The 24,756-nt window shown below is 44.7% G+C and overlaps 1 protein-coding gene across 3 annotated transcripts; it reads left to right on the top strand.

Annotated features, from left to right (window-relative positions):
• The first annotated feature begins 3,465 nt into the window (after nt 1–3,465).
• Nucleotides 3,466–13,834, top strand: LOC308119312 (glutamate decarboxylase 1-like). Of its 3 annotated transcripts, XM_080479248.1 has the most exons (16): nt 3,466–3,598; nt 4,665–4,796; nt 5,148–5,390; nt 5,520–5,610; nt 7,987–8,099; nt 8,409–8,524; nt 8,626–8,705; nt 8,782–8,836; nt 9,244–9,360; nt 9,449–9,513; nt 10,565–10,643; nt 10,795–10,944; nt 11,531–11,638; nt 11,944–12,033; nt 12,196–12,314; nt 13,394–13,834. In XM_080479248.1, the coding sequence occupies exons 1-16, from the start codon at nt 3,586–3,588 to the stop codon at nt 13,455–13,457; spliced, it is 1,635 nt and encodes a 544-aa protein (XP_080335374.1). In that variant the 5' UTR covers nt 3,466–3,585; the 3' UTR covers nt 13,458–13,834. The 3 variants fall into 3 exon arrangements, with proteins under 3 accessions (XP_080335374.1, XP_080335372.1, XP_080335373.1); XM_080479246.1 differs by lacking the exon at nt 3,466–3,598 and having other exon boundaries at nt 4,486–4,796; XM_080479247.1 differs by lacking the exons at nt 3,466–3,598; nt 13,394–13,834 and having other exon boundaries at nt 4,486–4,796; nt 12,196–12,511.
• The last annotated feature ends 10,922 nt before the right edge of the window (nt 13,835–24,756 follow it).

Raw genomic sequence — 24,756 nt, 5'->3', positions numbered from 1 at the left:
CATCTTCACCAGCAGACAGTCTGTCTGCACAGAAAGTGGAGGCAAGAAAGTGTTTTGTTTGGAGAGGGATGTAATCAACATTTAATGGTAAATATCCAGCATGACTTGGAGGTTCAAAATGTTGACATAATAAAGCATATTAATGGTAGAGGAATGATAGAGGAATGATAGAGGAATGGTTGGAGGTGTTATAATAATAATAATAATAATAATAATAATAATAATAATAATAATAATAATAATAATAATAATAATAATAATAATAATAATAATAATAATATGCTGCTTCTATTTGTAAAATCCTCTTGTTTTTTTCCACAAGAACAAAACCATGGCTCTCTCTCCCCCTCCCCTCTTCAATCCTGGTCCCTCCTCACGTAATGTTTTCCTCATAGCATCAAACTTCAAGTCCACGTTCGTGACCGGGATTCAAATCAGAGCTATATAGATCCGAAGACAATCACCACTTCCAAAAAAGTGTGAGTTGTTGGGGCCGGGAGCGGCGCCATTCAGAGCCCGGAGCTGCAGACTGGCTGCAGACTGTCTGCGCCCCTCTGACATGCGCCACCGGTGCAGGTAGCACCGGACCACTTGGCGCGACTCATTCAGGCGCAACGACAAAACATCACACAGGGTTTGCTGTAGATGTCAGCAAATCAGACGTATAACAAAAGCAAGGTGACCTTGTGTGGGATCTATAGCGGAGCACTGTGAGCCTCGGGTCTCTGTCTTCGTCTGGAGTGAATCAAAGAGCGCAGCATAGTCTCTCCTCCAGGATTTAATCTCATACAGTCACTTTGCTTTATTTCTTACTTTTTTCGTCTTCTTTTTTCCTTTTGTTTTATTGGGACTGCACCTGTTCACTTGGATACACAAAACCAAGGTAAGTGCATTCACTCATCTGCGGTGTTTAAACTCTTATTGTCATTGGAGGTGCTCTAACAGGTGTTTTATAATGTGTCAAGGTGCTTCCAGGAAAATGTCTAGGTGGCACGACTGCACTACAGTCTGCATGTGAACGGGACGTGCTGTGTGAGGTGGAACATGTTTGACTGTCCTGCAGGAGAAAATAAAATGTCTGTAATGGGATGGATTTTTAATACAAATAAAATAAATAAAATAACACATGCACGTCGTCTAACCTGCAGCAATCACCTTGAACTGGTTTTTTGCCATTCAGGTTTGTAGAACCAAAGCACAAATTGAATCAATTTAATGAATTTCGTGATTTCTTTTTTTTTGTACTTGTGGCCTTGTATCTATAGTGACAGCTTGGTGTTGATGTGCTGTTTATTCTAAGGATCCGTGTTAACCATCATCAATCATGATAACATGCTGCTCTTGTCAAAATGTTGAAATGGCCTATAGACAATATGAGTGACATGGCGCTGAGAAATAATTAAGTGGTTTGGGGTTGGGTTTTTTTTAAATCTTGTGCGTAAATTTGAATCTCAACTTGCGGGACAAACGATGCTCTTGTCTACAGGTCTGAGTCTCCAAGTTGAGCCTCTGGTTTTTTTTTTCTTTTTTTATATACTGTTAAAGAGAAAGAGGATTTAAAATGGGTTTCTGTGTTTCACCGCCTCTCAGCATCACTTCTCATTCTGGACTGCTCAGACAGATTTTCAAGGGAGATCTTTAAAAAAAAAAAAAAAAGAAGTGTCCAGGCTTTTTGAGGTGAAGACTTTGGCACAGGGTCTCGGGAGTGATGGCGGCGTCTGCACCCTCATCCTCTGGCGGAGAGCCGGATCCCAACTCGACAAATTTACGGCCACCGGGCTCAAGTAGGTCCATCACAGATAAAATGCTATTTCACGTGTGCTATTTACTTTGTGGCCGATGCCATTAATCATTTTCATCGAGGGAGAGAGGGAGACAGAGAGAGAGAGAGAGAGACAGAGAGCGAGAGAGAGAGAGAGAGAGAGAGAGAGTGAGAGAACGGGAGAGAGGCAGAGAGACAGACAGAGGAAAAATCCGCTGCCATTCATTTGAAGGGGCTTCCTTCGCCACAAATCACCGCAGCAGTTCATTCAGCACACGGACCTCCCAGCAGCATCTCTGTGCGACAGACACACCACTGCTGCTGCCACTGATGATGTCCTCTGGAACATTACAATGGAGACAATTAGCCCGCAAAACCAGCCTGAGGCTGCACTTCACCGAGCACCTCAGCAGAAAGCCACAAACGATTAATATTATTATTATCAGGTAAAGTTGAAGTGCATTCATATTTCTGAAAGAATAAATCATTTTTGTAACATCTATATTATTATTATTATTATTATTATTATTATTATTATTATTATTATTATTATTATTATTATTATTATTATTATTATTAGTATTATTATTAGTATTATTGTTTTGGTTTAATGTGCTATGTTCAAATAAATTGCCTGCACAGGAAAATGCCCCTGAAGTGGCTGTTAATTCAGCCATATTAAATTGCCCCTAATGGCACACTTAAGCATTGTGGCTTTCGAGCAGAGGCACTGTGGAGAGCACTGAGCAACCACAGTCTTTTCATTGTGAGCTGGTAACAAAAAATAAGCCTGATTATTCTGTCTCCCTGAGCAGAAGTCTACGAGACATCATTGGCAAATTTAATGTTTTGAGAATCAAAGCTTGTGAACTTGCTGTACAGCGCAAATATTAATATTTATTTTAATTACATTTGGGGGTGAATCGGAGAGGCTTTAAATAGTTATTGGCCATATTTGGTCCATGTATATATATATATATATATATATATATATATATATATATATATATATATATATATATATATATATATATATACTTTATGTATGTATATATATATATATATATACATACATAAAGAAAAATGTAGAGACAAAGCAGAAAATGCTGGGACCAAATATGCACGTTGCATTTTTTCAGCAGTTTGGGGAAAGGGTCTGCATCCAATCCAAAAAGGCTGATCAGGCCAGTGATTTAACTAATGGTCCAAATCAGTTGTTAAATTAGGATGTGGGAATAGGACCGATCTCCTCCTCCTCCTCCTCCTCCTCCTCCTCCTCCTCCTCCCCTACCCATCCCCCCGACCCCCCCCCCCCCCCCCCGACCCCCCTCCTAAATTGCTGCTTTTGAGAATTTCTCCTTTGCCTCCACCCAAGGTGCCCCATCCCCTCTCTGGCTGGAAGCCCTTGATAACGCAGTAATTTTTTTTATCTGCCGCTGGCCAGCCGGCTCATGTCTCGCTGTTTTTAAACGGCATCTTTTCACTCAATTAGATCTTTAGGCCGGCCTGGATTCAACCAGGTAATTAATTTTAAATCCTTGTTGAGGTCATGAAGGGGAACACGCTGTGGAAAAAGGCTGATCCAGATCCGGATTCAGGGGCCCGACGGTGCTGCCCAATGTTCCAATCAGTCCATGATGAAAACTATTTCCATTTCAGCATGCCACGTCACTCCACCTCTCCACCCAACTCTGTCTAAAACTGTTGTGGTATTATTAAAGACTGAATGTGACTGACGGGCCGTTTCTCATGAGTTCCCTGTGAACCCATCAGGTTATGATGCGTGGTGTGGCGTTGCTCATGGATGTACTAGGAAATTGGGGATGAAGATATGCGGTAAGTTAGTGTTTTTTAATAATATTTTTTTTCCTCAATTCTATTAAAATCCCGCAGACTGTGGTTTATCAGACACCGATAACAGCCTTCTGGTTAGAGTGTTTACAAGCGTGACTTCAGGCTTCACGGCCTGCATCATTACACCCGCGGCTGAATGGGAAATAACATGGATATATGGAAGAATCTAATTTTCAATATCATTTTGCATAACACCTAAAAAAAAAAAAAATCTTTGCAAACAATATAGTGCCTAGGTTTTTGTTTTTAAATCACTTTGTCTGAGAATTTAAGAAAATAGATGCGCCAGTACACATGTTGGTTTATGGAGCTGACCAAATGAAAGAAGAGATTACGCCCAATAGATTTCTCGTTTTTGCTTTCTTTTGAAAGTCAATTTCAGCCCCATGGAAACGAACCAAGGACGGTCTGACATCTGCCATAATGGTGCAAGTCATGCGTCAGTGCGCAATACAATTTTCTGGCATTTTAAATCGACACGTTCGGCTGGTTTTATTTATGCCATTTAATTAATCTGACACGTCAAGCTGCAAAATGAGCACGAAAACTAATAGTAACAATAACTTTCGTATTTCACAAGTTGTTTTGTAAAATGTTCAGGTGCGTTTTCGTAGATAAATCCCCACGCGTCGTGGCCGCGGCCTGCGTGCGCGCAATGTGCCTTTGGGCTGCGTAGATATCTGCTTCTTGTGTTCTTCCCTGCTCACTGAAGTGCACAATGTCGGAAGGGCTTTAATAACATTTTACAATCACTACATGACAGCGATTTGTTGTTGCTTCGCTTGAGTTTGGTGCTGATGTCACCCGGCCCAACCTCCCACCGCGCCCTCCGCCCATAAATAGGACTGGATGGCACTTTTTTCCTTCTCATTAACAGAAAGTACAGTGGAGGTCCCAGGAGTGCAGCAGTGAGGGTATAAATGGCAGAAATGAGAGAAGATACTCTCTAGTGTAGGCCTCTACGGCGAAGAGGAAGCAGCAGCAGTCATCATGTATGGGGAGTGCAATCACCCTCCGGACTCTTCCTCTTCTTCCTGCCATCATTTAGGCTTCTTGCAGAAGAACAACAGTATGGACGAGAGGAGCCGGATGGTGAAGAACCTGCTGTCCTGCGACAACAGCGGCGGAGAGGCGCGTTTCAGGCGAACAGAGATCGACTTCTCCAATATGTTTGCAAGAGGTAAATATATTCAGCTTTAAAATTGACCTGAAACATATTTTTATTACACCCTAAACATTTTGGAAATTCATTTCAAGATTGTATTACCCAGACACAACCGGTATGCAAAACAAATAAACAATAAATGCATTGTAATAAACACATTGAAGCAAATTCTGTTCATGTGTTGGTTTGTGAAAATGAAAATTTTACACTAAAGCAGATGAATAAAATGAGTAAAGATAACATTTGAAATCCTGGAAAATTTTAAGGGAAACTGTGCGGTCAAGTTAACTTGACTGGGGCAACTGTGGCGCAAGTGGAAGAACAAAAGCTTGATGGTTTGATTACCCATCTTGGTATGTGTCTCAGATCTGCTGCCTGCCAAAAATGGAGAGGAGCAAACCATGCAGTTCTTGCTGGAGGTTGTGGAGATTCTCACCAATTACATCCGGAAGACATTTGACAGATCCACCAAAGTCCTGGACTTCCACCACCCCCACCAGCTGCTGGAGGGCATGGAGGGCTTCAACCTGGAGCTCTCTGACCAGCCGGAGTCTCTGGAGCAGATCCTGGTGGACTGCAGGGACACCCTGAAATATGGAGTGAGAACAGGTAGGCGGCCTGAAGCTTTCAGCACGGTCACCTCCGATCAATAACTCTCTTTGGCTCAATCTCTCAGCCTCTCATGATAAATTGTTTTCTGAGGAGTGTGTTGCCTTCTTGTCTCTTTATCAATGGCAGGTCACCCCAGGTTCTTTAACCAGCTGTCCACTGGATTAGACATCGTGGGTTTGGCAGGCGAGTGGCTCACTTCCACAGCCAACACTAACATGTGAGTACAGGAACGAGTGGAGGGGAGGCAACAGGAAATGGGAATTAGCTCAAAGGACATTAGGTTCATTTCTTTGTACTTACTATTTTTCAACAGCCCGTGAGGAGGGGAGGTTTTTTTGTTGGAAGAATACTTGAAGTGACACACAGTAATTGCTGTCTTTGTCTGAGGAATACCCGGCATGCTCTAACAGATTGTCAATCAAGTAGGAAAATAAAGAACACAAAAGACCACATTGGTACAGCTCTACCGCCAGTGGTGGCTGTCCTGGCCCGCATTTAGACTGCGGTCACATAATTCAGCCCTGCAGGCAAACTAAATTACATATTGACTGGCATTCATGGTTTACATGGTGTCTTTGTTCCATGTAAGGCTGGTTCCTGTGATATAACAATGGCAGGAGGCAAATAGAGCTTATTCCCGTCAGACCATCGTACACAATGTGAGCAGCCCTCACCGGGACTCGGCTGTTGCAACAAATCCTTTCTCCTTACGTTTAGTCTCTCCGCCTCCTTCACAAAGAGGTCGGAATCAAATGTGTGGGTGGCCACATGCAGGGCTGTGTGCATTAGGCGCTGCATTATACTGCAGGCTATATACATTGAGATGTGTGCGCAGGTATTTTATTGCACTTGAGTATCTCATAAACGGATAGCTCAATAAAAGATGGTGGAAGAAAACGCTTTGGCCACAAGGCTAACCTGTACAGCTGTTTGGCATTCACAATAAAATGTCATGTTTGACTTCAGTCAGGGACAATGGTACATCCCTTACATTTCCATCGTGTTAGTACGTTCTCAATCCAACAAAATAATCGAATAAAGGAGAAAAACAACTCGCAGTATTCACATTAAATTGTTCGGTGTTGGCGACAGCTAAACCTCTCTTCAGACGGCTGCAGGTAATAATGAGAAACACTGGTGAGATTTGAAGCCACAGGACAGATATTCCAGGTGAAAATATTTCCAATTTTCATATAAGACAGTAGAAAAACGGCGATGACATGTTTCAGTCTTTCAAGTGGTTATTTCTCAAGATGATGGCATCAATGCTTAATAAATTATGTACAAGAGTGTTTCACATCTGCTGTAATTAATGAGTACAAAATATGGGTGGCATGTTTGAGAGATTCCTTTACTTCCATAGTCAGTTTTGTGTTCATATTTTCGGGCAACACTTGCAGAAGGTCTAGTTATAAATGGCCTACAAACTTTCAATAAAGCAGCAATCAATCATTTTTAACCACTCATGCAGCTCATTCTTTACAGTATGCTCAAATACAGATACACTGGATTCTAAAAGAGTGCAGCCACTTGGAGTTTCAGACGAACTGTAATTATAAAAGCCTCGGTTAAACCTCTCTGACTCACTTTTATGCCCATGGTTGTCAAGCATGTTTTATAGAGACTCCTTTTCCCCCACCCAGGCTCCGTCATGAACCCATTGCTCATCTTTTAAAAGTACCTTCGATACCTTGTGCGACACCACCGCGGATGACGTGAACCAGAGGGCGGAGGTTGCTTACACACTAATTTACCTTTATTAATTACTCCATCAACCCTAATTACCCCTGGCAGATATTGAGTGACACTAATAGACTGACAATCACTTCCAGGTCTTACATAATCAGAAAGAGTGAGCCTTGTCTGCATGAATGAATGCAGTGAAGTTAATGTGCGACATCTGTGAAGTGGCATCTGACTTGTTTATTTCTTCCTCTCGCTATATTACTGTGCCTGGGAGACGCCGTGAGGCACAATGCGACATACTGTAATGTTCCACTGATTAGTGTACTGTCTTTGCATGAACAGATAGATAGTTCTATAATTAGAAGAATATTAGTGTGAAGAAGATGGATGAGTCTGGCTGTGATGTAGTTCCAAGTTGACTGAGCTCCTCTTTGAGGCAGAGGGTTTTAAATGTACTGCAAGTGTATAGATTAACAGATACAGTGTTTAAAAGCAGTCAAGTCGCTCGGAACAACGTTATTGCGGAAGTTAATCAGGCAGCGACTGATTTGTGACTTTATGAAGATCCTGGGAAAAGGTCCGTTTGTATTTGACATATTATTGTTTGATGATCAGTACATTACTTAAACCTTTTCGAGTCAAGTGTCACATGCTGTACAGCAGATTGTACTAAATGCACAATGTTGAACAGTAGTCCCTCCGACAAGCTGTAGAACTCAATTTTCTCATGAAACCAACGTAAACCGTTCCTAATTTCATCCCCTTTGTAAAGATGAATACAGCCAGGCGTGGAGACAAAGTGAACGACGGGAATTTGTTCAATGACATATTAAAGAGAGAGGAGCGAAGGTCACTTGGCCTTTTGTCACCCGTTGCGATTAATTGACTTTTTGTTTGTTTCTTCCAGGTTCACTTATGAGATCGCCCCTGTTTTCGTGCTCATGGAGCAACTGACGCTGAAAAAGATGAGAGAGATCGTTGGCTGGCCGGAGAGTGAGGGCGATGGGATATTTTCTCCAGGTAAAAACAGTGATCCGCTTGTAATAGGAACTCAGTTCACGGTTGTGTTGAATCATGTCAAACTCTTACGACATCATATTTAGCAGACTAACATGTTCTGCGTTGTCAGTTATGAGTTTGTGCAAAAAAAAAACTCTTTCACATTAAAACAGGTTTGATTTTGTGTGAAAATGTCTGACTCACAAAACAATAGAGGACTTTTCATGACTAAAACCACCAAGTTGACCCGGAGTAAAATGTACAAAAAAGAAGTGTAAGCTACCTGAAAATGTTTGCTCAGTCGCAGTGATCGCTGTCTGTATTTTACAGGAGGAGCCATTTCCAACATGTACAGCGTGATGATTGCCAGGTACAAGTTCTTCCCTGAAGTGAAGACCAAAGGCATGGCGGCCGCCCCGAGACTGATCCTCTTCACCTCAGAGCACGTTAGTCGCTATTTTCCCACCGTTGTGTCGCCAAACAAGCACATTCAACAAAATGTATTAATTCCACGTGTACCTTCAAACTGGACTTTGTGCTCCCGCAGAGCCACTACTCCATCAAGAAGGCGAGTGCAGCTCTGGGCTTCGGAACCGAGAATCTGATCCTTTTAAAAACAGATGAGAGGTTCGCTTTCATTTCAACCAACATGCACACTTTCTGTCTGAAATGTCAGAATGACATATTATTCTTTCTTGTACAGGGGAAGAGTCATTCCTGCTGATCTGGAAGCCAAAGTAATAGACGCCAAGCAAAAGGTAAATGTCAGCATCAATGACTTTGGCTCAGCAGCCTATTATTTGAATTTACTTGTACAAAACATAATGGTCATATTTACTTGTAGCAAAGGAAGAGTTCTGTGTGAAATAGCGGCGAGGCTATTTCAGTGAGGTTAATACGTCTGTCTGCTCACATGTGACGCTGCCCTCGACTGCAGCGTGTCTCCTGCAAATAAGTCTTCAAAGGCAAAGTGATGCTCAGGGCAGAAGAACTCGGGAAGCAATTTTGCTCCAACAATAGATGCAGACGGACCGAGTGCATTATTGGAGAAAAGCGTATTAGCCCGTCTCTTTAATGTCAGAAATTGCAGGGAGAGAAGGAACATAACACATTGAATTCAAGCCGGGGCTTTCTCTTTCCTCCCTTCTTTTCTCCTGACTCCCAGGGCTTTGTGCCGATGTTTGTGAACGCCACTGCCGGCACAACTGTGTACGGAGCCTTCGATCCCATCAATGAAATCGCGGACATCTGCGAAAAGTACAACATTTGGCTTCATGTGGACGTAAGTGAGGCCTCATTGACACAAAAATTAATATCAGCCCTGGATATCCTCACTATTGTTCAACACGATCGGTGTGGTAACTCTGCAGGGGGCGTGGGGAGGCGGTCTGCTGATGTCCAGGAAGCACAGGCACAAACTGAGTGGAGTAGAGAGGTGAGTAAAAGCCTCTCACCGTGGAAACACACAGCAACTCCACGAGAAGTAAACTGATGGGTCAGTATGTCCACATTTAAATGTATCAATACAAAAATAAATTGAATCCAATAGGTTCATAGGTTTTTATGAGAACGTGATCTGAAGCCTGATGAGAGTCAAATCAAATGTGAGCCCAGGAAATATTCCTGGAGAACATCATTAATGTCTTATGGTTGTTTAACGTCCCCGGGGCTGAAAACTCGAGTTTGTTTTCCTCTGCTTATGACACAGCAGTTTTTAAACCAGAAAGCAGACGCAGTGTTCTTCACCAGCAGTTCCATTCACTGCGATTCTGTTTTATCTGTGTGAGCCAGTTATCACATCGTTTTCTCAAAGCAATTAAAATTACAATAAAAAAGTAGAAAATCCTAACAAATCCTGCGGCTCAGTTGTTCAAATGGGTTGTCTTTCAATCCAGTTGTTGGCGCCTCGATATCCTACCTGACACCGACAATGTGTCCAAGTGCATTTGGTCGAGTTGTAATGGAGAGTGAGCGCCTTTCACCTGTGAGAATGAAGTGAGGTGAAAATTGCATCGAGACCGCTGAAGTCGTAAAATGAACTGTACAAGTATAAGTCAGTTTAGTGACACTGACGGGTGAAAACGGGTTTTTAATAGGTCAAAAAACAACCTCCATCAGGGGAAGACTGAGAGCTGATGGCTATCTGCTTGGATGGGTTGGGGGGAAATGTAAAAACTGAAAAGACGAAGGGTGGGAAAATACTGCCAACAATCAGAACGGAGGCTGAAGGCTCCAGGAACTGCATGCACGTCAAATTCTTTAGAGAAAAGATTGTGACATTGCATAAAATCAAAACAACGGCCAGCTCTATAGTCGTCTATATTCAACATGTTGACAGCTATTTTGAATTGTAGCCAAAAAAATATATGCAGCGTATAGTTTCAATAAAACTGAAGGGATATTTTGAAGATTGCCCAGATTTGACATCCGTACACACTAACGCTCGGCTGCTCTAGCCTCACACAGCTGTTTCAATATCTGTGCAGGGCCAACTCAGTCACCTGGAACCCTCATAAGATGATGGGAGTGCCACTGCAGTGCTCTGCCATTCTGGTCAGAGAGAGGGTGAGTGTGTGTGTGTGCGTCCGTGTGTGTGTGTGTTTCACTTGCCCTGCAGCAAACAATACTACCTCCACACATGTGCACAGCCGACCGCTCCACACACAAAAACATATATATATTGTTTTGTCTCTCATCACACTTTCTTCCGTTACAGGGATTACTGCAAGGCTGCAACTCCATGTGTGCAGGGTACCTGTTCCAGCCAGACAAACAATACGACGTGACGTATGACACAGGAGACAAAGCCATTCAGTGTGGACGCCATGTTGATATCTTCAAGTTCTGGCTCATGTGGAAAGCAAAGGTGCCGTCATCTTTAGTTATATGTTACTCGCTTATGGCAGGATGCGTCTTCTTTTTTCCCCCCTGCATGTTTTATTTCCTTTGGTCCAGCTGTGAGAGCAACAATAATCAAGGAATAACTTAGACTTTTAAACTAGAATCTATTTTCCTAAAGGACACATAGTCCGAACTAAATGGAATGTAAATGTTCTAAAGACAAAGTAAGATTAGAAATAAACATAGTGAAGCCATTCCGGCCTCTATCTATTGGCTGCCTTTGCACTTAGAGTAGATTATTCAGATTCTTTCATTTGGTTTTTAATCTTCTCAGGTGCTCCTGGGAGCTCAGACTGCACAAAGCCTATCTTTTATCACTCCAAATTTATAGAGCGTACCTCTTCACATTAGACACTCTGCCTCACTCTCTTGTGTTGTTTTGTTTTTTTTCAAAATTATTCTTCAAATACCTTTTTACTCCTTGGCTTCCATCCCAGCATGAGACTTTGCTCTTGATGTTCTATATATTTTTTCCTTTTTAGTTGTTGTCTGTGTGTTTTGTGTGAATACTCCTGAACATACTGGGGGTTTCTTTCTCTCCTACCTCACAGGGAACCGTGGGATTTGAGCAGCATATTGACAAGTGCCTGGATCTCTCAGCCTACCTCTTTAATAAGATCAAAAACAGAGAGGGATATGAGATGGTGTTCCACGGAGAGGTGAGAGGCTCTTTTCTGTTTTCGAATAAACACCTCGGTATTCAGCCCAGTAAGGACCAGAGGTAATCAGCTGCACCCGCAGCGAAAAACAGTCCGTACTGTTATCTCAGATTTTCTGCTCTGCAAAACACAGATGTTACCGTGATAAATAACCACAATAACCCAGTATTGAACACGTTACCTTAGTTCTAGGATTGATTGGGTCATTTGCCTTCGCTGCCGCGATGGCGAGCAACGTGAAAATTACAGAAGGCGGGTTTTTATCAGTTCTCATTACAACTGTTCCTCCCATTTTCTCTTATCAGCCGCAGCACACCAACGTCTGCTTCTGGTATATTCCGCCGGGCCTGCGCAGCCTGCCCAGCGGAGACGAGAGACGGGAGAGGCTGCACAAGGTAAGACTCATCACTCTGCTTTTGGAGGTTTATTTCTCGTACCCCCCCCCCCACCCCAAGAGATTCGCTCTGTGGAATAAAAAGCCAACCGTGTGTGGATATCTTGGCAACCACATGTTCTGGAGCTGCAGCAAAAAATTTGGACTTCAATTTCTTCAACAGGTGGCGCCGAAGATAAAGGCTATGATGATGGAGTCGGGGACAACGATGGTGGGCTACCAGCCGCAAGGAGAAAAGGTCAACTTCTTCCGCATGGTCATCTCCAACCCCGCCGCCACCAGGTCAGACATCGACTTCCTGATCGATGAGATTGAGCGACTGGGGCAGGACCTGTAAGAGGCAGACGTGTGCAGTGAAGCCTTTGGTTTCCAGACGTGTGTCCGTTCCGAACCTGCAGTGCTTCACGTCCCCTCCCTTTGTCTCATAAAGACGCCGACATAACTGCTCACAGATCTTTTCTGGGTGTGCACAACAAATATTATTAACAACATCCCTTGTGTGTCCGCGTCTCTTCTGTCTTAAGCAACGGAGACTTCGAGTGAAAACGTTTGCACACAAATCTGAATGAAGCTGTTTTATTTGAAAGTACGGAATTTAACACAAAGCCATTTCTTGTGTGATTATGCAACAGCGAGACTGAGATAGTTCCGTCCATAGCAGCAGTGAGATAACATCACATTAGTTGGTCGATGTCTTAAAGCGCAATGAGAGCCAAATACTTTTTCACATGTGACAAAGCAAAGTTTCGGAAACCTGACATATATTGTAATCGTGAGTATTATATATATATATATACACATAGTATTTATCAAGGCAGATGCACCGTGACATTGTAGCTGTTATTTCCCTTCGATATACACACATAGGTGTGGATGAATAACACAGTCATTGTAACAAGTCCTGTACTTGATTGCTGTGTTTTTAGAGATTCTTGTGTAGATTGTGTATAGTATTGTTACATTGCCTTCGTGCCAAATGTGTCCTAGTTTTACAGTGACAGACTCCTCGATGTAAATTGATCACACAATATAGTATGTGATAGAAGAATCGCTTTATTTATATCAACAGACATTGTAAATGTGAATAGGTTATCTTGCTATTTTTGTTCCGTTTGTAATGTATCCTCCTTCCTGTTTGGGAACGACTGCTGTATTATATTGCGACGTTTTGAATAACATTGATGTCTTTTAGTGTATTTGTGAACCAAAGAAGGGTCGAGTTAGACGTCTAAACATGGACCTGGCCCTTACTCTCCCATATAGATGGATTCAAATATTTATATAAGGAAACTTAATTTACTGCCTTTGACTTTAGTGCAATCAATGTTGTCTAACTGTGCAATGTTAATGTGATTCACCAGCTCCATGTTGTCGAGACACTGCAGCACGCGGGAGGCTCGCCTTGCAGCGCGGCCGCTTTGTTAATGATAAAAAGCACAACGCTAAACCCTGACGGACGGTGGGGCAGCTTTTATTCTAGAGACATATGATTGTCTGTGTTTTGGCGTGTTGAAGTGGAATCAGACTATAATATGCAGAGTTCTTGATCGTCTCAACACTCTCAGTATGGGCACACTTTCATGTTGAGAAGAACAACACGTGAGAAACTGGGAGGATTTGTTGTCCAGCTTGAACAATGAGCTGCAGACTGTTTGCTTCTGTACTGAAATTTATTAAACAAATTGTACGTTGCTGAATTAGCGGGATGAAACGTCCCTTGTCACATTCAGTGTAGGCACTTTAACGAATGACTTGCAGATTATTACTGATGTATCCACAACGTGAATAAAGACGAGCTCTCGAACAACGGTCTGTAAATTCTTTCTGGTTTGTGACATTTAATCTTCACTATCCAAAACAGAGAAAAGCAAGGAAATTTTGTGTTTCGTCGATGTTTTTCAGTATAACAACACTTATTGACAATAATTCTTATAACAATAAAAGGCCTGTTGATTCTTTTAAATGTTGCTAGATTTATATATCATATAAATGTAAAAGAAAAAAGGTGGAATATGTTTGTACTTTTGTACTGTCAGTGTGATTTGTTTCCTCCCAGCGTGAAAAACCTGTGAATCCTGTGGTCTCCTGTGGACTGATGAGGCATTCCTTTGTCAAATTTGAATGGCTTCATCGGTCTAGACATCATCATCATCATCACAACATCCTGCTGTGATCTTACATAGCCCTGTTTTCAATTTTAACACTTTGTGTAATTTTTATTTTATATTTTTTGTAGCTTTTGCCCCTTTTCAGTCCACTCAGTTGTCACCAGCCGTTGGTCAGATTAATCACCCTGCAGGGACTTTTTATTGGCTGATCATCTTATAGCAGGGATTTCATGACCACCCCCTGCCAATCTCTTTACTTCGCTCATTACTCACACTTTCGTAATAAAAATGCATTAGGCTGTTTTTTTTTTGTTTTGTTTTTTTCAAATCCTGCAGAGCCCATCTGAAAGCTCTGCCTGGCTGTGTTTTATTTCGACACATCCATAGATAGACTGACTGTTTGAGTGGCTCTGCTCCCTTCCTCCACCGGGCAGACGATGGCTCCTTGTTTCATGCCTCAGTGCAGCAATCATTACCGGCCTGATGTCAATGGCTGCTTTGTAAAGTTACAGGGGGACGGGGGATTAAAGGACCACAATAGTGGGCTGAAAGAAGTAATAACCTTTGACTTCCTGTATTATTCGCTTTTCTTCTTCGTCAGTGCCGCCAAAGGTTAAATGTGCCAGAGTCTAACAATGTGGCTAATTTTGAGGCAGGTGCTGTGGGAATATTATGGTGATTAAATGCAAATTACAAAAGGTCTTCAGCTCCAGTAGACCGTTCACAGGCCAGTGGCTCCGGACATGAATGAATGTTACGGAATCGCGGGATCAATCGGCCCATGCAAATGTCATTGTATTTCAGTTCAATGCTAGACACATCAAACTGATTACAACTCATAAAGTAAGGGACGGGAGGTTTTCAGCATGCTCGGATTTTAATTGACATTTGAAATATCCTCTTTATATTTTTGTCTTTTTTTTTTTTTTCCTTTCAAATTTTGATCTAAGAGACGCTACAGCAGTGAAATATATGGTTTTGGTTTTTTTGCAGCAGCCTTACGAACAGCGTCTGAGTCGACTCCAAACACCAGACGGTGAGACGGTTAATGTCTCTACACTAGTCTCTTCACCCTCCATTTCACACCTGGCGCACACACACACACACACACACACACACACACACACACACACACACACACACACACACACACACACACACACACACACACACACACACACACACACACACACACACACACAGTTATAATAGATAGACTAAAGCCGCTCAACCTGAACCCCTGCATGATGTACTTTAGCGTATCACTCTCTGTCGACCGAAGTTTCCATAACTGACATGTTTTGGTTTGTTTGAATATTCTGAGTTTGACAGCAAAACTTTCCCCTGCTGCTCACCCTTCCATTTCTCCTCAGCTGTGCTACTCCTCTCTCTTATATATCCATGAATCTTGTCAGTGGTTTCCCGATGTGCCAAATATATCTCCCCGCCCCTGGGAATCACTGCCACATTAGCTTCCTGATAGATACTGACGTTCCCATTGTGTGAGGCAAGTCTAATGAAATGATGATGATGATATTGACTGCGGGCGGCTCGCCAGCCCTTCCCCCCTTTCATCTCCACACACCATTCACACACATGCACACACACACAGACACACACACACGCAGCTATGCCCAACATTTAGCCTACAAACAATTGCTGTTTTTTAAGCCAGTCCCCTCATTTTGCCATCACTACCAGCAATAGTAACATTTATTTCTGTGTTTACCCTAAAAGACAATCATAATCTCTTCTTGTCCTTTAAAGGGTGTTTATGTGTCTCCACAAGCTGTGCATTTGTTTCCGCTTCAAGCAAAACAGGAAATGTGTTCAACAAAGCAGTGATAACAGAATCCATTATAACACCTTAAGGCCTCCGGCTTAATTATAATAGGTTACACTTATCTAAATGGCCTCCTCTTATTGACTGCATGTCCACAACTTGATTAATCTGGGCAGAAAGTAAATTTTAAGCAGGAGATTAATAGTCCACAGACTGTAACTTGAGTGTCTCCGTGGCTGGTGAGCGTAAACCTAATGTGGAGCTTGTTAAAGTTGAAAGGCTGCCTAGTAAATGTCTCTGTTGGACATTTTCTAATGGAATAAGCATGAGCCCCGGAGCCATTACACTACAGTTTACCAAGTCTCCATGTGGCGATTGCCATCATGCATGCTAAATGCACACAACAACCTCCCAGCACATGACAATAATCTGGTGCGGTAAAGCTTTTAAGTAGGTCTGCGGTTAGATGCTGCGTGGCAGAGGCACTATTCTCTATTGAGGAGCCATCGGGCCGGAGAACATGATCTCGGTGTTGCCAAAATAAAATGAATGACAACAATAACAATGTGATACGTACCTCTAAGGGTGCTCCGTTTTGCTCCTCTGTCATCTTAATACAGGCTTTTCTAATTCACTTAGGATTTTATCTGTTACTGCGAGCACAGCAGAGCAGAGCACGTCATGTCAGCAGGGAGCAGGTATTTATGAGTCCACCCTTTCACGCTGCAAAACCTGACCTCTCACAAATGCACGGCATTAAGCAAGTAACCCTGACAGTAATGGCTTATGATGTTTGTGGCTGAGGCTCTGCTTACTGCGTGGAAATACTGCGTCTGGTGACGTCTTTCTCGCCCTCTCAGGGCTGAAGATCGGCGGTGAGAAATGCCTGGACAAGAGGACATTGCGCTTCTTCGCAGCTTTAGTTGTAAATTCCTTGGGTGGCTTAAGAAGTATAAATCTGAGAGAGCTATCCAGAACCGTGATCGCTCGGTTTGAAGGCGTCAGCAAGCTGCTGCTGAAATACAGAGTTTATTTATCTGCTTCTTGAAAGAGCAAGAGTCACCATGTTCAGTATATTTCTAACTGGCAGTAAATAACAGATATAGAGTATTGGGGTAAAACAACGAAGGATTTACATCATAAATAGTATGTTGTTGATGTCATGGTTCACAATAAATAAAAAAAGACACAGATTTGTTTGTGTGTCTCGTTGAACCCGACAGAGGACACAGTAGAGAAACCAGGTTTGGAAACATTTCAATGAGAACTTAAAATGCTCCTTAGCTTGGCACTTAATTAACAAGAAGTATATATACTGTATCTATGTTTTATCATGAATGTATTCTGAGTGATATATTGAATGTTTTGATTATTTTAGATAATATTATGATATTTTTGTCATTTATATATTCCTAAATATATCTTTTGATTCCATTTTATGTCACATTAGTCACCATGTTTTTCAAAAAATATAATAAATCCATACAGGAGGCCTAATATTTAAACAAGAAGTTTGGAGATTCAAATCCGGGAGAGGCAATTCCGTGTCACGTTTGGATGTCCTCCCCGGGTTCTTCATTTTCCTCCCACAGTCCAAAAACCTGCATGTGAGGTTAACTTGTGAACCTAAATTACTTCTCGGTGTGAATGTGAATGTGAATGTGAATGTGAATGTGAATGTGAATGTGACTGTGTGCACTTGTCTGTCTCTGTGTTTGCCCCGTGATGGACTGGCGAGGTGTCCATCATATACCGTCAGCTCAGGTGGACTCCAGCACCTTGTGACCTGGAACTGGATGAAGCACCATAAAAGATGGATGAAGAAAAAAAAGAAGAAATCAATATTTCTGTTTTGCAGCCCACTCCAGGGAAAATAATGGGCTATAAAAACCTGATAGAGATGAATACGTAAATAACTAAATTTATAGGCAATTCACCTGGGAGGAATGATTTTAAAAGTAATGTCCAAATAGATTACATAGCATTAATCGTGCTTGAGTTGATATAAAACAAGTGCCCCAGTATAGTACCAAATTATGGTAAGACCATTATTTATAATTTGTTGGATTTAACTGTTACTGTCAGTTCTGAGTGATGATGGTTTGTCACTGAAGCTTCCAGTCATTTCTCATTGCAACGCCCAATTTTTTGTGAATATGGATTTATTTGAACTTCAGCTGGTAACTACAATGACTCGTGACACCATCTTGTGGTCTAAACTGGTATTACAAGAAAGGGCAACAGGAGTTACCTTGATGATGAGAAAAGATAACTCCACAGCACAATTCATAACTGTGAGGGGGGAAAAAACAATGTCGCCATGAGAGGAACTTCTACACATGAAAAAAAATAAATGAAGCTTATCTCAGTGATATGAGCTACAGCTGACATTGGGTAAAAGGCAGGGTATAGACAGGTCGACAAGTCGTCATGTAAGAGGCATACAAACCTCCAAACGCCTCATAGCGTAATTGTCTTCCTCACATATTTTTTAGGTTTTCAGAAGAGATGTGCAGTGAATCAACAATATGTTTATTAAATTAGATTAAGCAGTTTCCCTAGTTTGGCTAAATATGACTGATATAATTATACTATGAGACTAACTGATTATGTGATATGTGAATGAAGACTCATCACAAACAAACACAGTCTGATTTTTTTTTAAAACAAAAGCTTTTTCTCCTTTGCCCGAGCAGCAGGGGAGAAACAGTTGTATACTGAATATTTCTCGACACAATTATAAGCTTAACATCTCCTAACAGAAAGACAAAGGCACAGAAAGTCATAATTTACGCCGGTTTTGTCATCCCATGAACTTTGAAGCGTACACAGTGTTTGATTTCGTCTTGTTATTAGTCTGTCAAGAATAAAATACTCTTGTCAGGCTGCAGGACACCTGATCTGTCTGCCGTCGGAGAGCGTTTTCAAAGCCTGCAGAGGCTGAATGAAGGAGCGCCGGAGTCGACGCTGAGACTGACAGGAGAGCTGGTGATCGATGAGGAGAATCCCAACTCTGAGCAGGTTGATTTCAAATTATTTGATAAGGAGCTCTGCACCACCGAGATGTTCACTTACATATACATGAATGTATTCCTGCAGCGCCTGTCCTTTGTCGTGCTGATGATATCAGTTACTATCTGTGTGTGATCACAGACGCTTTCATTCCGTCACATTCTTCAAAGCTCTCGGTTCTGCCCTGTCATAATTACTGCACCTCCTTGAAAACCGCTTGGATCTGAATAAATAAAGGGAGGAACGCAAAATACACAAAAAAAGAAGCAGAACAAATACTGTTCGCATCATTCCATAGTGCTCTTCAGCAAGGCTTGTTTATATGTAACTGTGTGTGAAGGAGAGCTTTGAGATGCTGATGGATATTACCGACCGGCGTTAGGGCTTATGAGATGATTAATATTGTTTTCTTTCTCTCTCTGGGTCACGGAATAAAGCTCAACACAAATCTAAACACACTTATTGAAGCAACACTAAATCGGAATAGAAACCATTTTCATGAAGGTATATTGTTTGCAGCGTTCTTCACAGCATCACAATACATCCACAGTGCTTTATACAACAGGTTATAAATAAAATAAAAAAGAGCGTGAGTCAGCTGCTCCTTTATACACAGTTTGACACCACAAATTATTGCCTCTTATCCTGACTTAGCAACTTTTCACACTGGCTGCCCTTCCTGCTGTGGCTGGGATTTCAAACCTGCGAGGCTCCCACCCTCAAGGTCGGGACTCAACCTGATGCGCCGCCAGAATCCGGGTTATAAATGTTCATTATTAAATCTGACAACTTATAACAAGGTTCATAAAGGATCATCAATGATGGATATTATGTGTTGGACCTTTATGGCAAAGAGACAACAGTGTTTTATGGAGGAATTGTATATCGTGTTATAATTACACGCTGTAAGGAGAAACTGAAATAACTGTAACACATTATGAATGAATACTGAACAAATGCTAAAAAAAGAAAGAAAAAAAAACACTTCCAGAAAAATGTATAATGAATATCAGTAACATGATGAATGATGATTTTGAGCAAAGGGACAACACTGTGTAAGGTTATGAGAGATGATATGATATTATAATACAGTTATGAGGTGTTATGGATCGTATCTACTGTAAGTAAAGTCTCAGTCAAAAAAAGGAGGATTAGCTTTAAACAAGTCATGTTTATTATTGCAAATGAAAAAGCCACCGCATTGATTCATTAGTTGTAAGTCTTTGTACTGTAGTTTGACAATAATCATTTGATAAATATAACATGATCTAAAACTCAGGAGGTCAAATTCCTTACTTTAATAATATTTTGTTTTCACTCTGTTGTGGACGTATAAAACAGTATTGTGGCGAGCCGAGAAGAAGAAGGACGATTCAGGCTTCCTTCCGCACGCTGTACAGACAGGCGCTTTTATTGTGAAAAATCAGAACGAACACATTTGAAGAAAACGGACCAGAGCACATCAAACACAGTACAACTCTCGTACTTGGTGCTAAAATAACAATAAATTAAATTGGGTCAACTGATAAAACAGTAAAAGCATGACAACACAAACACCAACACTACAGCCAAAACTAATTAGAACAACATTAATTGAAGTTTAAAGCCCATATTCCCCAAACACCCAAGATGCATTGCTGCATACACAGCGATCAGCTCCCTGATCGCTACACAGCCCCCACCTGAGGGGTCAGTCGTCCTCGGCGACCCCATCACCCAGGACAAAGTCTCTCAAGCGTCCAGGCCGCCTCCGCTGGCGATCAGGCCGTCCAGAGCAGCCAGCAGCCGGACCTGGCGGAGTGTCAGTCTGGTTGGAGCCTGGGGGGTTGCCATCACCCCCTCCGACAACTGCTGGTGGAGCAAGGGGGCGATATGGTGAAAGTCTGTCCTGGTGCAGCACCACAATGCGGCGTTTACCAGGCATCCGCACCCGATACACCACTTCAGACAGACGGCCCACCACCTCGCCAGGCCCCTGCCAGTGGCTGCAAAGCTTGGGGGAGATCCCCTTTTTGCGGACAGGGCAGTATATCCACACCAGGTCCCCTGGCCCAAAAGCTTGTCCTCTGCACCGGGTGTCGTATGCCCTCTTCTGCCGAACGTTGGAATTAGCTTGGGCCTGACGGGTGTAGTCATGCACAACCTGCAGTCGCTCTTTCAGTCTGCGGAGGTAATCCATCTCCTTTCCTCCGGCAATCTCCGGTTCTGGCGGAGCACCAAACACCAACTCCACCGGTGTCCGGAGCTCTCTCCCAAACATGAGAGCTGCAGGTGTGCATTGGCTGGACTCCTGCACAGCCGATCGGTAGGACCACAGAACCAGTGGAAGGTGGCGGTCCCAGTCCCTCTGATGCTGGCTGGTGAGGATGGCAAGCTGGGTAGCCAGAGTGCGATTGAATCGCTCCACCAAACCATCACTCTGAGGATGAAGGGGGGTTGTCCTCGTCTTACTCACCCCCAACCGGCGGCAGATCTCACCAAAGACCTGGGATTCAAAGTTCCGCCCTTGGTCGCTATGGAGCTCCTCAGGAACCCCGAAACGGGCGAACATCTCCTCCACCAACCTCTCTGCTGTGGTAGCGGCGGTCTGATCTGGGACTGCATAGGCCTCTGGCCACTTTGTGAAGTAGTCCATAGCCACCAGCACATAGCGGTTGCCAGAGTCTGTGATCGGGAAGGGCCCGAGGATGTCCACCCCTATCCTCTCCATCGGGGCCCCCACCAGATACTGCTGCAGAGGAGCGTGGGAGCGCTGAGTTGGACCCTTCTGGGCGGTGCAGCTGTCGCAGCAGTGCACATGCAACTCCACATCTTGCCGACAGCCAGGCCAGTAGAAGCGTCCCCGCAGGCGACGAAGGGTCTTCGCAACCCCGTAGTGCCCCGCCCCTGCTGAGCCATGGACAACCTGTAGGACTTGGGGACGCAGAGCATGGGGCACCAGCAGCTGCAAGAGGTCACTCCCTCGTCCGGGCGCCAGCCACCTACGGTACATCACCCCATCACGGGCCTCCAGATTGCCCCACTGGGAATGAAAGGCCTTGACCTCAGGTCCCAGGGCCGACACCTCAGCCCACTTAGGGCGCTGCCCCGCGTCCATCCAGCCTCTCACCACTGACAGGGTTATGTCAGCCTCTTGCTGCTGCTTCAGTTGCTCAGTGGTGAGGGGGAGCCATCCCTCAGTGTCGTAAGTCGGGCAGGCGGCCGCCACCTGCTCTGTCTCCTGACTCCGCTCTTCTTGTCGCCAGCAGTAGCGACACTCCTCTGCCTCACACGGACGACGTGAGAGGGCATCGGCATTGCAATGAAGCCGCCCTGCCCGATGCTGGATCTCAAAGTCGTACCCTTGAAGAGCCTCCAACCAGCGAGCCACCTGGCCTTCAGGGTTCTTGAAGTTCAGGAGCCAGGTCAGTGAGGCGTGGTCGGTGCAGAGGAGGAAGCGACTCCCATGCAGGTATGGCCGGAACTGCCGGAGGGCCAGGATAACCGCCAACAGCTCACGGCGGGTGACGCAGTAGTTCCTCTCTGCTCTGCTTAAACCTCGACTGAAGTAGGCCACCACATGTTCCCCATCTTTTCCTTGCTGTGAGAGGACGGCACCAACGCCCACGTTGCTGGCATCGGTGTCCACGATGAAGGGCTGTTGCGGATTGGGGTACGCCAGGACAGGGGCTTCAGTGAGGGCTGTCTTGAGCTGAGCATAGGCCGCCGCACAGTTGTTGTCTCAGTTGAATGGTTTACCCTTGTCAGTGAGGCGATGCAGTGGACTGGCGGTGGTGGCGAAGCCACGGACGAAGCGCCGGTAGTAGGAAGCCAGTCCCAGGAAGCTCCGCAGTTCACTGACGTTTGCAGGGGTTGGCCAATCTCGAACTGCAGCCACCTTTGCCGGGTTAGTAGCAACACCCTGAGCACTGACGACATGGCCCAGGAACTCCGTCTCCCTGGACAGTAGGCGACACTTGGCAGGGTTCAGCCGCAGCCCTGCTCGGCGGATGGCTGCAAAAACCTCACTCAGATTGGACAGAGCCCTGTCAAAGTTATTGGCGTGCACCAACAGGTCGTCAAGATACACCACGCAGTGGCTCCGGGGAACGTTGGCCAGCACCCTCTCCATCAGTCGCTCGAACGTAGCTGGGGCATTGCAGAGTCCGAATGGCATGACCCGGAACTGCCACAGTCCCTGGCCAAGGGTAAAAGCGGTCTTTGGTCTTGCCTCGGGGGCCAGCTCCACCTGCCAGTAGCCACTGCGGAGGTCAAGGGAGCTGAACCAGCTGGACCCAGCAATGTGGTCTAGGGCGTCATCGATGCGTGGGAGAGGGTAAGAGTCTTTCCTGGTGACTGCATTGAGGCGACGGTAATCCACACAAAACCGCCAGGTGGCATTTTTCTTCTTCACCAAAACGACTGGGGCGGCCCATGGGCTGTCTGAGGGCTCAATCACCCCAGCTGCGAGCATCTCGTGGATCTTTTCCTCTGCCGCCTGCCGCTTGGAGAGGGCCAGCCGATGGGGGCGTAGACGAATTGGTTGGGCATTCCCAGTGTCAATGGTGTGCTGGACTAGGGAAGTCTGCTTACAGTCCTCATCTCTGGCAGCAAAAATGTCCCTGTAGTCATCGAGGAGGCATTTCAACTTGTGGCACTGCTGAGAGTCGAGACCGCTGCTACTGCTGCGCTGCCAGAGTTGATGTATAGCTTCAGCTGTCTCAGCAGATGGAATGACTGTTAGCCCTATGGGTGGTGCTCCAACAGATTGTGGTGGTGTGTTGCTAGTGTTGGGTGTTGGCACCTGCTCCGCTGCGGCTGCTCGACGGTGCTCTCTCCCCTGGTTCTTTCCTTCCCGACCAGACTGGAGCCTTACTATCTCATCACGGAGGGTGACAGTCTTACTCACCACATCAATTTGAGCTCCCCAACGGCTCAGCAGGTCTAGCCCGATGATACATGGGTCCTGGATATTGGCAAGCCAGAATTCGTGCACCACCTCCTGGTCTCCCGCTCGGACTGTCAGCAGCCTCTTCCCCTCCATTCCAACCTTTTCCCCAGTCACTGTCATCAGTTGCGTATCAGTTGGAGCCCACGCCATGGAAGGGGTGCCTGTGGTGTCAGGGAGAGTACCCGGTCGTACTAAGGAGATTGTGGATCCTGTGTCTACCAGAGCACGGCAGTGATGACTATCAAGTTGGCAATTCAGATAGAGTCCTTTAGAGTGGCCGCAACGGCCCACCAACGTGCATCTGCCTTGGAGGGGGAGTGGAGGTTGGAGTGGCGGTCCCCTCATTGAGCCACTCCTCTGTCGTTTCCCTCTGTCTTGATAATCGGGGCAGGAGCTGGGCAGTTGCGTGCCATGTGACCAGGCTCATCACACCGGTAGCAGCGGCCAGGTGAACGGGATGGTTTGCTGAAGCGCGCCGGCCTCTCCTGGGATGACAGCACTTGGCGTGGCGTGGCTTGGCGGGTCTCTTCAGCCTCCTCTTCCTCACCGTAGTCAGCCATTCTGACAAGTGGTCGTGGAGCAGGGGCCATTTGCCGCATTGGCTGAGAAGAGAGCACTACTTCAGCCCGTTCAGCTTCATACAGCGCCTCGGAGAGGGATTGAGGCAAGGCTAGGCGGACATGTTGCCGCAGCCTCTCAGGCGCGAGGCCCCGTAGGAAGGCGTGAAGGGCGAGCTCTTCTTGGGCAGCAGCGTCAAAATGTGGGTAGCCTTGCTGGGCATATAACTGTACATCTGCTGCAAAGGTACCCAAGTTCTCCCCCTCCTTCCGACGCCGATCAGCTAACTGCTCCCTACTGTGGTCGGTGAATCGCCGTAGTCCAAACCGCCTC

The sequence above is a fragment of the Lipophrys pholis genome (assembly GCF_963383615.2).
Source record: "Lipophrys pholis genome assembly, chromosome: 13".
Taxonomy (NCBI): Eukaryota; Metazoa; Chordata; class Actinopteri; order Blenniiformes; family Blenniidae; genus Lipophrys; species Lipophrys pholis.
This window is presented reverse-complemented; position numbering and strand designations above follow the sequence as displayed.

Coding starts and splice junctions, on each gene's coding strand:
- LOC308119312 (XM_080479246.1), top strand. CDS start 4,607: ATGTATGGGGAGTGCAATCACCCTCCGGACTCTTCCTCTTCTTCCTGC. Junction 10,945..11,530: donor GGCTCATGTGGAAAGCAAAG/GTGCCGTCATCT, acceptor CCTACCTCACAG/GGAACCGTGGGATTTGAGCA. Junction 12,034..12,195: donor GACGGGAGAGGCTGCACAAG/GTAAGACTCATC, acceptor TTTCTTCAACAG/GTGGCGCCGAAGATAAAGGC.